The 15,289-nt window shown below is 42.2% G+C and overlaps 1 protein-coding gene and 1 long non-coding RNA gene across 2 annotated transcripts; one reads left to right on the top strand and one right to left on the bottom strand.

Moving 5' to 3' along the window:
* Window positions 1–2,702: 2,702 nt before the first annotated feature.
* On the top strand, window positions 2,703–8,615 carry LOC142101482 (uncharacterized). Its single transcript, XR_012679025.1, has 2 exons — window positions 2,703–2,826; window positions 8,448–8,615. It is a non-coding gene; the product is annotated as an uncharacterized LOC142101482 (long non-coding RNA).
* Window positions 8,270–12,036, bottom strand: IFNL1 (interferon lambda 1). The gene is made up of 6 exons (XM_075185935.1): window positions 11,838–12,036; window positions 11,476–11,639; window positions 11,192–11,263; window positions 10,659–10,793; window positions 9,269–9,331; window positions 8,270–8,586 (listed from the first exon to the last, which is right to left on the bottom strand). The coding sequence occupies exons 2-6, from the start codon at window positions 11,635–11,637 to the stop codon at window positions 8,377–8,379; spliced, it is 642 nt and encodes a 213-aa protein (XP_075042036.1). The 5' UTR covers window positions 11,638–11,639; window positions 11,838–12,036; the 3' UTR covers window positions 8,270–8,376.
* Between the last annotated feature and the right edge of the window lie 3,253 nt (window positions 12,037–15,289).

Here is a 15,289-nt window from a genome sequence, read left to right as displayed (position 1 = left end):
CTGCAGTAAACTTTGTAACATTTGCATGTGTTAATTTGTATAATTTATAAGGAGGATGGCCATCTAGTGGTGATTGTTAATATTGCTAGTGAGAGAAGCAACATTTTTAATATTAGCAACAGCATATGTGGAAGTATATTAATGCAATAGCACTCTTTTATTTGAGTAATACTGTTATTTATTAACCCAGTTGGGTTATAGATGTTAACTGGTCTAGTTGCTACAATGTGGTGAAAACAAAGATTTTCTATAGCCAGTTATCGCAGTGGTAGGAATTCTATTGTCCTTGCAAGTCATAAGTGAATATGTCACTAGAGCAGCTGAATGGTACTGAGCGGTACCCTATCTACATTAACCCCTCTGACGCCATTGAAAAGTTTGCTGAGAAAGGATTTGTTCACCAAGGCTTATGACTGCAGATGATCGAGTTTTATCAATTAACTATAAATGTTCAATGATTGGGCCATTTATAAAATATGTTTGCATACATTTATGCCAATAGGGAACAGTCATTCAAAGCAAAGCAGGGTCAGTGACATCACAATATGAACCTTCAATTATTACAATTCCCTTGTTAGAGTTTGGTTTAGTTGCCTGGCAACTAGGATGTCATAATACACATAATACTAATAAAATGTAAACGCTGAGCCAGACCAAGTGTCATTTCTAACCAGACATAAGAAGTGGCCGGAGGTCATATGACCAAGCATTGTAGAAGCAGTAGGTTATACAAATCAATAATATACTTCCAGAAAACTATAGAAACATCAGGAGGAGATCTTTGTGAGTAGTCTGCTTGGCAACTGTGTAGACATTTCCAGAGTTAATAGATTTTAGTTTAAGTTATTGCCCTAACAACCCATGTTTAGCAGAAAAGGGATTTAATAAAGGTGGGTCACAAGAGATAAGAAAATGAGGCCAGCATGACAAAATTGTACTGCAGCAGGATTCATAGGGAGAAGCACGGATGTCCTAATGGGCACATATAGGGTGGAAAAGTGTGAAGAAAGAAAGGTAGAGGGCCTCTTTGGGGAGGGTGTTGGAGGCAAGTTAGATAGTCCTTGTGAAAGAAAATGGAGTTGTGAGAAAGGGGATTGATCCCATATGGAGGAATATATAAGATAGGCAGGATAGGTGGTCCGTATGGTGGGAAGTGGAGGAGCACGGTGGGTAGTTTCTTTCTGATTGATGAAAGCAGACGAAATCCGGGTGGCCTTTATAGGGCAGTGAGAGTTGGCAGGATGGTGGTACCATAAGTAAGTAGAAGGGGAATGTAGAGTAAGGGGCTCCCATTGGGTGGGAACTGTTGGATGTAACCCAAAAGAGGAATTTGGGTCAACAAAGTGAATGATCCCTATGTGAGGATAGTTGTGGGAACAAAGAGAGGTGGACGGCATGAAGAGGAGGTGTGGACGGTCTCCATGAGAGGGAAAGATGATGTTCTCTGTGGAGGGGTAAGTGCTGTCCATAGGAGATGGAATATGGATGATGGAGAAGACATGAATGGTTGTCTTGTTGAAGGTAATGCGGATGATACTTAGGGGTAGTAGTGGGTACAGGGTCAGTGGCCTCAATAGGGAAGCCAATAAGGGGTTTCCTCTGAGGAGAAGGGAGGGAACAGATGGGTGGTCCTCATGGGGACAAGTAGGGGAATATAGTATAAGGGAGTAAGAAGGCTAATAATAAAGCAGGTCAAAAATAACTCTAAATAACTGATATACTCTTCTATGGGTTCACCAATCACTCAAGCAAAGCAGTTATTAAGTATCTACGGTACTTTTATTTTTATACAATACCCCAGCGGGATTAACACCCCCCCCGATCCCTTACCCTTCTCTAGCCCAGAGGACTGCAGTCACCTTGAGTCACGGTTTGACACCATATTCTCCCCTCTGCCAGTGTGGTAGGAATTTGATACAAAGACCCCTTGTTCTAGCAGGTCCACCCAGCTATCAGACTCGTAGGGTGATACACTGAGGAAGCGTGAGTGAGCGCTGGTCCAGCAGAAGCCAAAAGTACAGGAAAGAGCTTTAGGTAGGTTTGATCTTCAGGGACAGAAAAGCTAATACCTACCCATAATCCATGTTTTAATAGTCTGCTCCCATATTTTGGAACTATCTACCCTCTACAGTTCGAGAGGCACCTCTCTGAAGTTATTGAAAAGATTGTTGAAAATGTATTTGTTTACTAAAACTTATAACTACATTTAGTGACATTCCATCATATTGTCAATTGTAGAGTGTTGCTGCCCCAGTCAAAGAAATGCACCATATAGATATTATTATTTATTATTATTATTATTATTAATATTATTATTACCATTGTTATTACACACACACACACACACACACATATATATATATATATATATATATATATATATATATATATATATATACATAACGATGGATAGATGGATAGATATATAGATATAGATACACACACACACACACACACACATATATATATATATATATATATATATTATGTATACAGTATATTGACATATATTTCTGCCAATAGGGAACAGTCCTTGAGATCAAAGCAGGGTGAGTAGTGACATCACAATATGAACTTTACAAGAGTTATTAGAAGTCAGTGTTTGGTTTGGTTGCCTGGTAACCAGTGACATCATAATACATGGAATACTGGTAAATGTTGATCCATTCCAGACTTCACCAAGCGTCATTTCTAAGCAGACATGAGAAGGGGCCGGAGGTCATATAACCAAGCTCTGTAGCAGTAGTAGGTTATGCTAATCAATAATATTCCCCTGAGTGAGGGAACAGACGGGTGGTCCTCATGGAGACAAATAGGGTATGTAAGGTAAGTGAATATGGATGCTAATAGTAACGCAAATCAATAATCTACTATATAAATGCCTAGTGGCGTGTGTGAAAAAAAACAAAACAAGCTGCAGCGCCACCTGCTGGGCAGAGTTATACACTGACCTATATATTACTTGAAGGAGAAGTGACAGTTGGGAGTGGTTGGTGGTTGCCGGGGTTGACAGTGGGGAGTTTTTAACACCTTAAGTAGCTTGATGAAGGATGTGGCGATGAAGATGAAGGATGAGGTGATGGAGAAAAATGATGAGGTGGTGACATGTGGACAAAACCCTGTTAAAAAAGGGCGCTTGTGTCGGGAAGTAACGCTCTTCCCCTGAGGAGGCCTGGCCTAGGCCCAAATGCATGACAAGAACCTTTTTAACACCTTAAGTAGCTTGATTTGACTAGAATGCATGAGTATCATGCACGTGTTAACTTGTAACTAAATAACTGTTTAACTCTTATTTAATTATTGTGAATAATACAAGTAGCACATTTTCCGCCGTTTTAATTAATGCCACATGCACAGAACCGTGACTATACAATGCAAATTTTCTTTCTATGCAGTCTTCCTACCATTGTTTTGTACCACATCCACCCATAGGCAGGGAGTCATCGCTGATACGCCTAATGCCTTTCAATGATAAGCCTGTGATATTTAATTACACAACAATTCTTTGTCAATCAGCTCATCGCCTAGGCAACACATCAGTTAGCGAAACCACTAAGTTACCCACCCTTTCGTGTCAATCACTATATGAACACACATCTATCATCATCTTAACCACAATGGATTAAAAATGAGGACAAACTATTTAGGCATGCTTTCTCTCAGCTATTATGAACACATGAAGTAATACATAGTTTTACTATGCAAGAGATATTTGAGATCATATAAACAGTTCATAAATCCTTACCATATATATGGTACAGTGCAGTAAGGTAATACAATATACTACACCACTAAGCCACTTACACAGGCATTCTCCAGTTCACCAGGTTACACCAGAAATACTATTCTTGTTTGTTTGTGTTAGACACATATGTTTGCAGTAAATATGGGCATCTCTATACTATTCACAAGTACACTATAGAAAAAAATCCTAGACATGGGATTTACAATCATATACAGAGAGAGGTAAGAAGTAAACCAGGAATGGACAGACCTGGAGTGAAAGGTGTCACAGAGGAGAGGGTAGTCAACGGTGTTGAAAGCAGAGTGGTCAAGGAGAAAGAGTAGGGAGAAGTGGCCCTTTGACTTAGCCAAGAGTAGATCACCTTTGTGAGGGCAGTCTTGGTTGAGTGGAGATGGTGGAAGCCTAATTGGAAGGGGTCAAGAAGAGAGTTAACATTGATCTACGACATGGCTGTAGACTAATCGTTTGAGAAATTTGGACATGAATGAGAGTAAGGATATGGGGTGGTAGCTGGAGAGAGCAGCAGGGTCGAGAGATAGTTTCTTAACAATTGGAGTGATGATGTTTGAAGGGAGAAGTAAAGATTCTGGTAGAGAGAGACAGGTTGAAGAGGTGGAGTAGGTGACAGCAAGCATCAGAGGAGAGTGAAGGAGGCGGGAGGGCGCAGGGTCGATGGGGTATGATAAGGGGGACGAGGAAGAAAGGACTGAGAGGACCTTGGGTTCCATGACAGGAGGAAAGATGTAGAAGGGTGCCATGGGTGTTGAAAGTGGGGGTTGAGGAAGGGAGAAACATAAGGAGGAAATCTCGTCACGGATGGAGTCGATTTTCCTCTGGAAGTAAGAAACAAATTTTTGGGGCCCTTGGGGTGGTAGATGACTGTGATGTGGAGGTAGAATAGACAAAGAGACACATGGTGTGAGTCTCAAAGGAAGATAAGAAGAGGGAGGGTAAAGGGAGAACAATGGTGAAGGTGCAGTTAGGAGATAAAAGGATGCCTACACCACCACCTTGGTGACCGCCAAGACAGGGGTGTATTTAAAGGATAGAGCACGAAAGGAGAGGGCAGCGGAGGAGACAGTGTGAGAAGGTCGGATCCAGGTTTCAGTGAGGGCGAGCAGGCTGAAGGAGCGAGAGAGTAAAAGGTCATAGATGGGAGCAAGCTTGTTGCAGACGGATCTGTCATTCCAGATAGCACAGATAATGGGGAGGAGCTTAAGAGGAAGGATGTGAATAAGGTTACAGAGTTTGAACAAGCCTATATATATATATATATATATATATATATATATATATATATATATATATGAAATATTTACACACTACCCTATGAGCATATAATTACGATAGCTGTTAAATTTGTATATTAATGTTTATTGACATGTAAGAAACTTAGTCCTTGTGAACACCAATTCCAATGTGCTGATTAAGTGGACCTTGTAACTTTGTTAATGATTTTTTTCTATATTGTGAAAATTTTGCATAGTGAAATATCATTTGTTCTGCTGGAATATTTTTGTTAATGTTTTGTGTGCAATGCATCATATTGTATAATTATGCTACACCTGTACACTTAACCTATCCCAATTATAAACGTGCTCTTGTGATACTACAGTCCACCCCCCTGATGGAGTTCTATGATGACTATGGTGAGCACTCCAATAGATCAGGAGTTAAAGGTTTTTCAACACCTCTGCAGCTGGTCCAGCAATCATGGACTCTATATGATCTACCTGAGTCTGACCCTCCCTGACGAATCATTCTGTTTAGTCTGCCTGGAGTGTGCATTATCCTGGCATAGCTGTTGGATTTTATATTCTGGTACTTTGCCTAATTTGGACTTCCTCCATTCCTCCTGTCGAGTGACTTCTGCTTAGATCTGGACATCTCATGTGACTATTATTTTAGACGTATGTTTTGTTATACACAAGTTACTTTTATTCTCTATTATGTTTTACACATTTCTTAGCAGGGTATTTTGCTTTGTGCTCACTCTCTTGCATATAGACTTGTATATTCATGTTTCGTTTCGACACATACAATTAACATTCTTTATTCACATCTTCTGTTGTTTCAGACCTTACATAATGATCCGGCCCCATAAAGGGACAGCAAAGAGGTGCAAAATTAAAAGGCCTAGAGATTTTTTTTGGGGGACCGGAGGCAACTCCGAAAATGTTTACAGCAATGCAGTAACTGTCTATCCTAATGCCTGTTATTCTGAGGGGATCTGCATTCATCACAATGTGATGTTCTAGTGATGCATTCATTTGGGCTGTTCCCCTCATGGAAAACAATAACCTTTTGCTACTGGATTTGAGGTCTTTTACACAGGCTCTAATAGGTTTGACCCCAGAGATTCTGTTTTCCACCACTAGGCATTTCTCCCTGCAGAGTGTGAGCCGCAGACTCATTCCTTACCTGTGTATTCTGGAGGTGACCCTCCAGAACACATTTTGTTCAGCAGTATAGTCCGCTATTTTCTGCTAAACCCCACTATTTTCCATCGATGGGTCATTGTACTTCTCATGCAGTTAAACATCACAGAGATGACACCCTGCACTGTCTAACACCAATATTTGGCAGCTTGTACTCAAACTCTGGTTCAAAGTTAAAGATAAATAAGCTTTTTAGATCCTTCCCACAAGAATTGGTGTCTAAATCACAAAAGTCTATTTTTATACAACCATCTGCTGTCAGTGTTTCTACTCCTACTGAGCTGATAGTCTCTTCACTATTGGAGTTGCCTCTACTAGCCCCAGTCTCTGATGGTTTACGTCTTCAGTGCTTCTCAGTTTTTATTCATCCCTGCTCTAGTTTGTGTGTTCTTCAACTACAACATCAAACAGTTCTTGGTAACTCCAGCACCTTTCCAAAGTCATTGATGCATGCTGGGATGTCAGAGCATCTTCTCTCATCTGTTGCTAAAGTGGTCGCTGCCTCCTGATCTGAGGGTCCTGTGGCTGCCTCCACTTCTGATGGTCCCGGCACTGCCTCCTGTTGTGAGGGTCCAGTCTCTACCTCCTGTTGTTAGGGTCCAGTCTCTACCTCCTGTCGTGAGGGTCCAGCTGCTTCCTGTTGTGAAGGTCCAGTTGCTGCCTCCATGTATGATGGTCCAAGCGCTACCTCTTGTTGTGAGCATCCAGGCGCTGCCTTCTTTTGTGAGGGTCCAGTCTCTGCTTCCTGTAGTGAAGGTTCAATTGCATCCTCCTGTTGTGAGGGTCCAGTGGCTGCCTCCTGTTGTGTGATTCCTGTGACTGCCCTTTATTGTGAAGGTCAAACCTGCTGCCTTGGTCTCTGGGCTTGAGGACAAACCTGCTGCCTTGGTCTCTGGGCCTGAGGACAAACCTGCTGCCTTGGTCTCTGGGCCTGAGGACAAACCTGCTGCCTTGGTCTCTGGGCCTGAGGACAAACTTGCTGCCTTGTTTTTTGGGTCTGAGGACAAACCTGCTGCCTTGGTCTCTGGGTCTGAGGACAAACCTGCTGCCTTGGTCTCTGGGCCTGAGGACAAACCTGCTGCCTTGGTCTCTGGGCCTGAGGACAAACCTGCTGCCTTGGTCTCTGGGCCTGAGGACAAACCTGCTGCTTTGGTCTCTGGGCCTGAGGACAAACCTGCTGCCTGGGCCTCTGGGCCTGAGGACAAATATGCTGCCTTGGTTTATTTTGGTATAGCAATATTTATTAAAGATGGGAGAAGATGGACGAGAATAATTGAGACAAGTATTACCTCAATAATGAAGATGACCAAAACTAAAGCCTATAAATCACAGTTGGGAACGTTTCAATTACAAGCAAATTGACCAGGATGTTCTTTTACCACATGGAAAGGAGGGGAGCACAATAAAGAGCAATTCAATTTAGAAGATCTGCGGTAATGATCACTTTCCTGTACTTCTGACTATCAGGTATCTGCTGTGAGTGATCCAAGCATCAGAAGGATATATCTTTGGGTTCTCCAGATCAAGACTTGTGGAGTCTTCACAAGACACCCCACTGAGGAGGTGGAAACAGTGATGTCTGTTGTTGTTACTAAAAGCCATTCACATCGGGGACATCTCACTGATTTTCACATCCAATAAGGTGATTGTGGGCATCACACTACAGACACCCCAGAAAGGTGACTTCCATGAAAACATGGATTGTCTTACAACTGGAGATACTTGAATTATTCAAACTAGTTCAATCGAATTTGACCGGTTCAAGTTTGTTCACAGAACAATAGTTAGTTTTAGGTTGACTCAATTTGGGTTTGCATGGAAAAGTTTTATAAATACTGTACCAGGTGTTGTGTGCCGGACCTTCTGGTGTATTTACCAGTAATTGTGAGATTTAATGTAAAAATAATGATGACAAATAAAAAATGTGTTCAAGTTTTATTAACAGAAAAATAAATAAATGAACATGGAACAGAAAAACAAGTAACAAAATAGAGTGGCTCTAGCAATGAGCTTCTGACATAAATTATTATAAATATTTAAATAATAACAATACATATTATCAAAATATATAATATATAAAATAAGTAATATAAATAAATACATAAATAAATATGAAAGCTCAATCTGAGGTTGTTCCCCGTGATACTTTTCCGGGGTGGCATCACAGTAATGTGGGGGAATATGACGCTATGATTAAGAACGGGAGTTTGATTTCAGTCTATTTTTCTTATGTTTTCTCCTCTCTCTGTGTTTCTTTGGAACAGGTCTTTTCAGGTTGAATTGAGGGTCCTTTCCCCAGGGTTCCTTTTCACGTGACTTCCTATGAATCAAGAAACCCAGATCCTCAACCAAGATCCAGACCAGGTTGAGCAGGGCATCTTCCTGTAGACATTCTGCAGACACCTGAGAATATAAAGCATAGAATGTTAGAATTTAGTGAAACTATTTTGTCACTGTAACTTCTCAATCTTACAGCTCATTCATTAGATCCATTGACCGTCTTACGTCTAAGTTAAATGTTCTGACATGTTTTGGTTTCCCAGGACAGTCTCTTCTTATTACTGGAAATATGTTACTTAGAATCCTTATTTTTCTATCATTAACATTGGTGCAGCTAGAAAATTACTAGGCATGCCATCACAACATTGTTTGACTGTACTTAATGGTCAAGAAAACATGGACTAGCTTTTACGGACTGAGAACATTTCTTGCCACATGAGTGGCTTGGCCAAATATGTCAAAATTCTGGGAGCCCTAAACTGGTTTTTATTAATGTTTATTTATACAGCCCCACCATATTACACAGGGTCTATTCTGTTAGCAGCTAATTAACCTATTAGTACTGTGGGAGAAAACCAGAGCACCTGGAGGAATCCCAAACAAGGATGGGGAGAACATAGAAACTTCACACAGTTGGTGCCCTGTTCAGAATCTAATGCATGGAACCAGAGCTGTTAGGCAGCGGTGCCGTCATAGAACAGATCTGAGCCACCACAGCAGTCGTCTCTATATAAACATTCCTCCGCTGTCTACATAAGCTTCCTCTACTTCAGCCCATGTTATCGTTCCTCCTATGGAAACTTACCCTTTCTGTGTACTTGTTCAAATGTTGCAGACACATCTCCACCTCAGGGGATTTTATCATCTCCTGTAAAAAAATGAACAATAAAATGAGCCATGTCAGGGAACACTAATTCACATTGACGCAGAATATATTTGGCAGCGTAATCTGTACAGGTTCCAAATAATGAGACCAGGACATCACCTCCCCCTTACAGTTGACAACACTTTGCTCTCCTCTGTACTTCAAGTCCGCTGCCTGGGCTTCTTCCTTGACTGTCCTCCTTACTTAACTCCCCACATTCAGTCCCTGTTTCTAACCTGCTTCTTCTACCTTTGAAACATCACCAGGATCAGACCCTTTCTCACCCTTGATAGCACCATACCTCTTATCTACTCTCTCATTATCGCTCACCTTGACTACAGCAACCTCCTGTGTGGCCTCCTTTTCCCCTGTCGCACCCCCACTTCAATCCATTCTCAGCATTGCTGCTTGACTCATATTCCTCTGTCGCTGCTCTGCTTCTGCTCCCCTCACTGCCAAACTCTACACGTGCTTCCTATTCCCTACAGAATCCAACTAATCCTCACCTACAAAGCCCTCAGCCTCTCCTCCCCACCTACCTCTCCAACCTCATCGCCCTCCACACTCCTTCCCAACTTCTCCACCCTGCCAGCAACCTCCGCCTCACCTCCACACTGATAATCACTTCACTTTCCCCCCCTCCAAGACTTCTTCCGTGCTGCTCCACACCTGTGGAAAATACTCCCACACCCAGTCAGACTTTCCATCAGCCTCCAATGCTTCAAATGCTCCTTAGAAACCCATCAGTTCCTCAAAGCCTACAAGTCCTCCAACTAACTCCTACCCCACTGGCACACCCTCCCTACTTCTACAATCTCACTCCATGTTTCCCTCTCTTGCGTTAGTCCCTCCCCTCTCACGAACAGGTCCCTCCTTCCTCTTGTATTCTTGCCTGTTCTCATTCTGTGTGTACTTGTACCTCACCTGGCATATTTAAGCCCGGTTGGGGCAAGACTCGGCTCAGCAGTCTATTAGGAACATTTTTAAGGAAAAAATTGCAGGTGGCCCAGTGACCCAGCCCAATGTAGCCCACTATGGGACTGGCCCGTGGGGCAGATGACCCCCTGCCCCCCAGCCCAGCCAAGTCTGCCGCTGCATGTTGTCACCTATTACTACATCCTATGTACTGCTTGTTGCATTTATACTTTTATATTTCTAGGCTGTCTTATGTCTTTATGCTGTCAGTATGTCAATTGTATTGCCTGTTGTGTCTTATGTAATCATTGTTACGTCTGCTCTTCTCCCCATTGTATGGCTCTGCAGAATTATGTAGCTCCTTATAATTAACCAATAATTATAATAATAATAATGATACAATGTTTGAACTTACACATTTGGACAGTTCCGTCTGGAGAATGGAGAAAGTTTCCAGATTCTGTCTCACCAGACCGGTCATAGTCATATTTTCCAGGACTTTTACAGTCAATGACACCCTGTGTTGTGTGAGTATCAGTCTTTCATTCCCCTGAGAAAAGAGAGATGAACGGTGAGTACACTGGACAGAGTGGAAGAGAATCTCTCGTAAGTCAGATTGAAGGTGGAAGTGTGAAAGAGTAAAAATTAGAGAACTAAGATGCTAAACGGAGAGGAAGGAAGGAAGGTGAGTTTATACTGCAGCGAAACAATACAATACACATGCAAAGTGTAAACAGCAACTTTCCCAAAATGTATTTATATAAATCTATTATTTATTATTTTTATATAATGATTTATATACATTTTAATTATATAATAATATAATTCTCTAGGGAAACTGTGCAAATATCTCAGCAAATTCCTTTGATTGCATGGGAGAAGATGGACAGGTCAGGAAATAACTGAGACAAGGATTAGTTGGGGGATTAAGATGACCAATACTCATACCTGTAAGTCACAGTTTGGAAACTTCTTCAGACGAAGCCCATGGTGGCATTTCAGTTTATTTTCTTTCATTTCCTTTGGAAACAGAGACACAAGAATTAGTGGAGACAAAGCTACATGTCCTCCTATAGATACTGTCAGATACGGTCTCTATATATGAACGTTCCTTATGTTTCCACCTTCCAGTCCCCCCCAGCTATTCAGCCTCCATGTTATTATAACCTCCCACTGATGGTCAAGTCCACTCTCCACTAACCCCCACCTCCCACTCTCCGATCTGTACTCACATGTAGATTCTGCAGCTGTTTGACCTGTGACATAGTGCTGGGAGCTATAGATTTATATCTGTGTATATGGCAGTGTGTCCTCAGCGGGTGTCCTGTTGCTGTGTCCCACAAGAAGGTATAGTACAGCGATGTGACAGCCAGCATTCTGATAGTGACGTCCATTCCTGCACAAGAGGGAGAATCTCATTCAGTGATAAATATACAGATGTTACTAAACGTTCCATATATAAATGCAACTATATAAGTACTCATTGCTAGTAAAAGTAATGTGCATTATATTCACACATTATGTACTTTAATTCTTTAAATAAACACATAATATTTCCAGTATACTTTATATACATATTGTATAATAACCTCACCTGCTGGTTTATACTGTGTCTCTCCGGTGCTGGTCTCAGGTCTATCTCAAGTCTCTCCATGTTTCTTCCTTTATATTCCAATTTCCAAGATAGAAACATTTTCAGTTTCCTGATGTCAAGATTACTTCTCTTTCGTCCAGAATACAAGTGACAGGAGAGAGGTGACAGCAGCCGCTGGAATCTCCTACACAACTTTCACTTTCCTTCCTGTACAGGTGAGAATGTGATGTTAGGTAATTGGAAGACACTCCCTCCTGTCACACAGCAATCACCTCCCTCCTGTTACAGGTAATACCTCTGTACATAACAAGGATCCCTCCTGTCACTCAGCAATCACCTCCCTCATTTTACAGGTAATCCCTCTGTACATAACAAGGATCCCTCCTGTCACTCAGCAATCACCTCCCTCCTGTTACAGGTAATACCTCTGTACATAACAAGGATCCCTCCTGTCACACTGCAATCACCTCCCTCCTGTTACAGGTAATACCTCTGTACATAACAAGGATCCCTCCTGTCACTCAGCAATCACCTCCCTCCTGTTACAGGTAATACCTCTGTACATAACAAGGATCCCTCCTGTCACACAGCAATCACCTCCTACCTGTTACAGGTAATACCTCTGTACATAACAAGGATCCCTCCTGTCACACAGCAATCACCTCCTACCTGTTACAGGTAATACCTCTGTACATAACAAGGATCCCTCCTGTCACTCAGCAATCACCTCCCTCCTGTTACAGGTAATATCTCTGTACATAACAAGGATCCCTCCTGTCACACTGCAATCACCTCCCTCCTGTTACAGGTAATACCTCTGTACATAACAAGGATCCCTCCTGTCACACAGCAATCACCTCCTACCTGTTACAGGTAATACCTCTGTACATAACAAGGATCCCTCCTGTCACACAGCAATCACCTCCTACCTGTTACAGGTAATACCTCTGTACATAATAAGGATCCCACCTTTCACACAGCAATCACTTCCCTCCTGTTACAGGTAATACCTCCAGGATCGGACTGGCCCGCCGGGGGCCAGGGCTATCCCCCAGTAGGCCCCGACCCTGATCGCTTCCCTCTTCGTTGGTGGGTGGAGCGTGAAACTGAAAAAAAAAAAAGAATACTCACGTGACTGCGGCGCTCACCAACTCCTTGCTGCTCCGTTCGCACTGAATGTCGGGCGTGACGTCATTGTGCCCGACGTTCAGTGAGGATCGTTGCAGAGAGGAGTCGGGAAGAAGACAGAAGACAAAAAGAGAAGAAAGAAGCTGATAGAAAAGGTAAGTGAAGGAAGAGAAGCAAGTGGGAGCAGGGCAGAGTGAAGGCGGAGCATGGCAGAGAGGGAAAAGGGAGAGCACAGACAACATGGCAGAGTGTGAAAAGGGGGAGCACAGACAACATGGCACAGTGTGAAAATGGGGCCAAAGCAGCATGGCAGTGTGTGAAGGGGGGACAAAGAAGCATGGCACAGGATGATGAAGGGGGGCCAAGAGAAGGGGGGGCAAAAGCATCATGGAGGGCGCAGTGTGATCATAAGGAGGCACAGCATGGTGATGAAGGGGCACAGTAATGTGTGTGATGGCACAGCGGGCTTGTGGCAATGTAATGTGTGTGTGGTAGGTGGTGGCTAAATAATGGGTGCTATTTTGTTAGTAGGATGAAGGTGGGGCAATTTAATTTTATAGTGGGGACTATTAATTTTAGATGGGGTGGTTTGGGGGCTATTAATTGAATGTGGGGCTGAGTCTGAGGAGCATGAGGTCTATTTATTAAATGTGGATATGAATTATGTAATGGCAGTGACCGTTGCGGGAAATAGGTTATTTATTATACGTAAATGCCATTAATTTATTGCAGGGGCTGTCTGGAGGGAAATAAATAGGTTTATTAAATTGGAATACTATTACTTTAATGTTGGGGCTGGAGGAAGGCCTAAGTATTAATTGTGGGTGCTATTGATTTAACGCCGGGGCTGGTTGGATTTTTTTTAAATGTACCCATTATTTTTTCCAAATAGGGACCCCAACATTCCAGGATCCAGACAAGCCGCAACTAAAGAAAACAGCAGCCACAGGTGGTAAAAGGGACAAGAACAGGTAGGACAGTCTGTCAAATTTTCTGTTTAGTGCAGGCTTGGCTAACTTGTGGCACTCCAGGTGTTGTGAAACTACAAGTCCCACGAAGGACGTGAGCTGACCACTACCCCTCTAGTGTCTGGTCTCGCCTCTGTGATTGCTGGCCATCCCCCCTCTGGTGGACCCCTAGCGTTGCAGTCCCCCGGTGGGCCCTTCATGCCCCAGTCCGACACTGAATACCTTTGTACATAACAAGGATCCCTCCTATCACACAGCAAGCTCCTCCCTCCTGTTACAGGTACATGATACGAGGATGAGAATGGAGACTGCACCTCCTGAGTACGCTCATTTCCCTTCTCATTCTGCTGAGGTGATAATATAAGATGAAAATAACAAAACTTCTATCCTGTACAGAGTGAAACATCTGTATATAACATTGGCGGGTGGTGGATTGATAAAGTGTGGATACATGGAGCAATAAAACGGAGCACAGACTATGTAGGCAAGAATACATTTTTTATGTCTTTGTTACTATTATATTACTGTTAAATACTTTGTACTAGTTATTTACAATGTTTTTGTATGTGGTTATTTCAAAATAAAAAAAAAGTATAAAAAACATCATGTGTAAAGCACTTAGCTTCTATTGGTATGTTCTCTGTATTCTGCAGTTCTCCAACCCTTGAAGAGGCAGCAGCACGGTATTACACAATAATGGTGGTAATTATCATCTCTTCTTGGCCCTGGGTAGAGAAAATCAGGAATACACTCGCTGGGCCTGAATCATTAAGGAACTTACGCGTCGTATTTTGCATAAAATCACTCTGCGCAGAAACAAACCATACAATGGAAAATGCAACAACGTCCAATTTATCTTCGCGCGTAAAGGGCCCTTACTACAGCCTACAATTTCATGGGTGGTACAGGGAGATGAATGGGCGTATACATGTAGTCAGTGTACGGTAAAGGCGTGCCAAACTCAAGCACACGCAGCAGCTTTCAACTCAAGCTTTGGGTATCTCTAAGGTACGTGTCACTTACACCAGCCACAGGTCAGGTGTCAGTAACTTGTGATGATGGTTGTGTATGCATGATAGAACTTGTGTTTGCAATCAGTAGCAACTGAAAAAAATTATTTTATATACAGTAGACATTAATAACATCCTAATAAATGTATTTTATGGAAAAAATATATATATATTTTTTTAATGTTTTATCCTTAATGACTAGAGATATTAATTGAATATTTTTACTTCTGTACGTTCTTTTTGGACTTTATATTACACATATGAATTGGACGTATCCTGCAGTGTATTGTATGCTAGAGCAGAGCATACCTAGACCCGTATTCATCAACAGCCGCATCTTCACATC

Source organism: Mixophyes fleayi, chromosome 9 (genome assembly GCF_038048845.1).
Source record: "Mixophyes fleayi isolate aMixFle1 chromosome 9, aMixFle1.hap1, whole genome shotgun sequence".
Classification (NCBI taxonomy): Eukaryota; Metazoa; Chordata; class Amphibia; order Anura; family Limnodynastidae; genus Mixophyes; species Mixophyes fleayi.
Note: the sequence above shows the minus strand (reverse complement) of the source record. Positions and strands in the feature narration are given on the sequence as shown.

Coding starts and splice junctions, on each gene's coding strand:
- IFNL1 (XM_075185935.1), bottom strand. CDS start 11,637: ATGGACGTCACTATCAGAATGCTGGCTGTCACATCGCTGTACTATACC. Junction 11,264..11,475: donor AACAGCTGCAGAATCTACAT/GTGAGTACAGAT, acceptor CTGTTTCCAAAG/GAAATGAAAGAAAATAAACT. Junction 8,587..9,268: donor TGAACAAGTACACAGAAAGG/GTAAGTTTCCAT, acceptor TTATATTCTCAG/GTGTCTGCAGAATGTCTACA.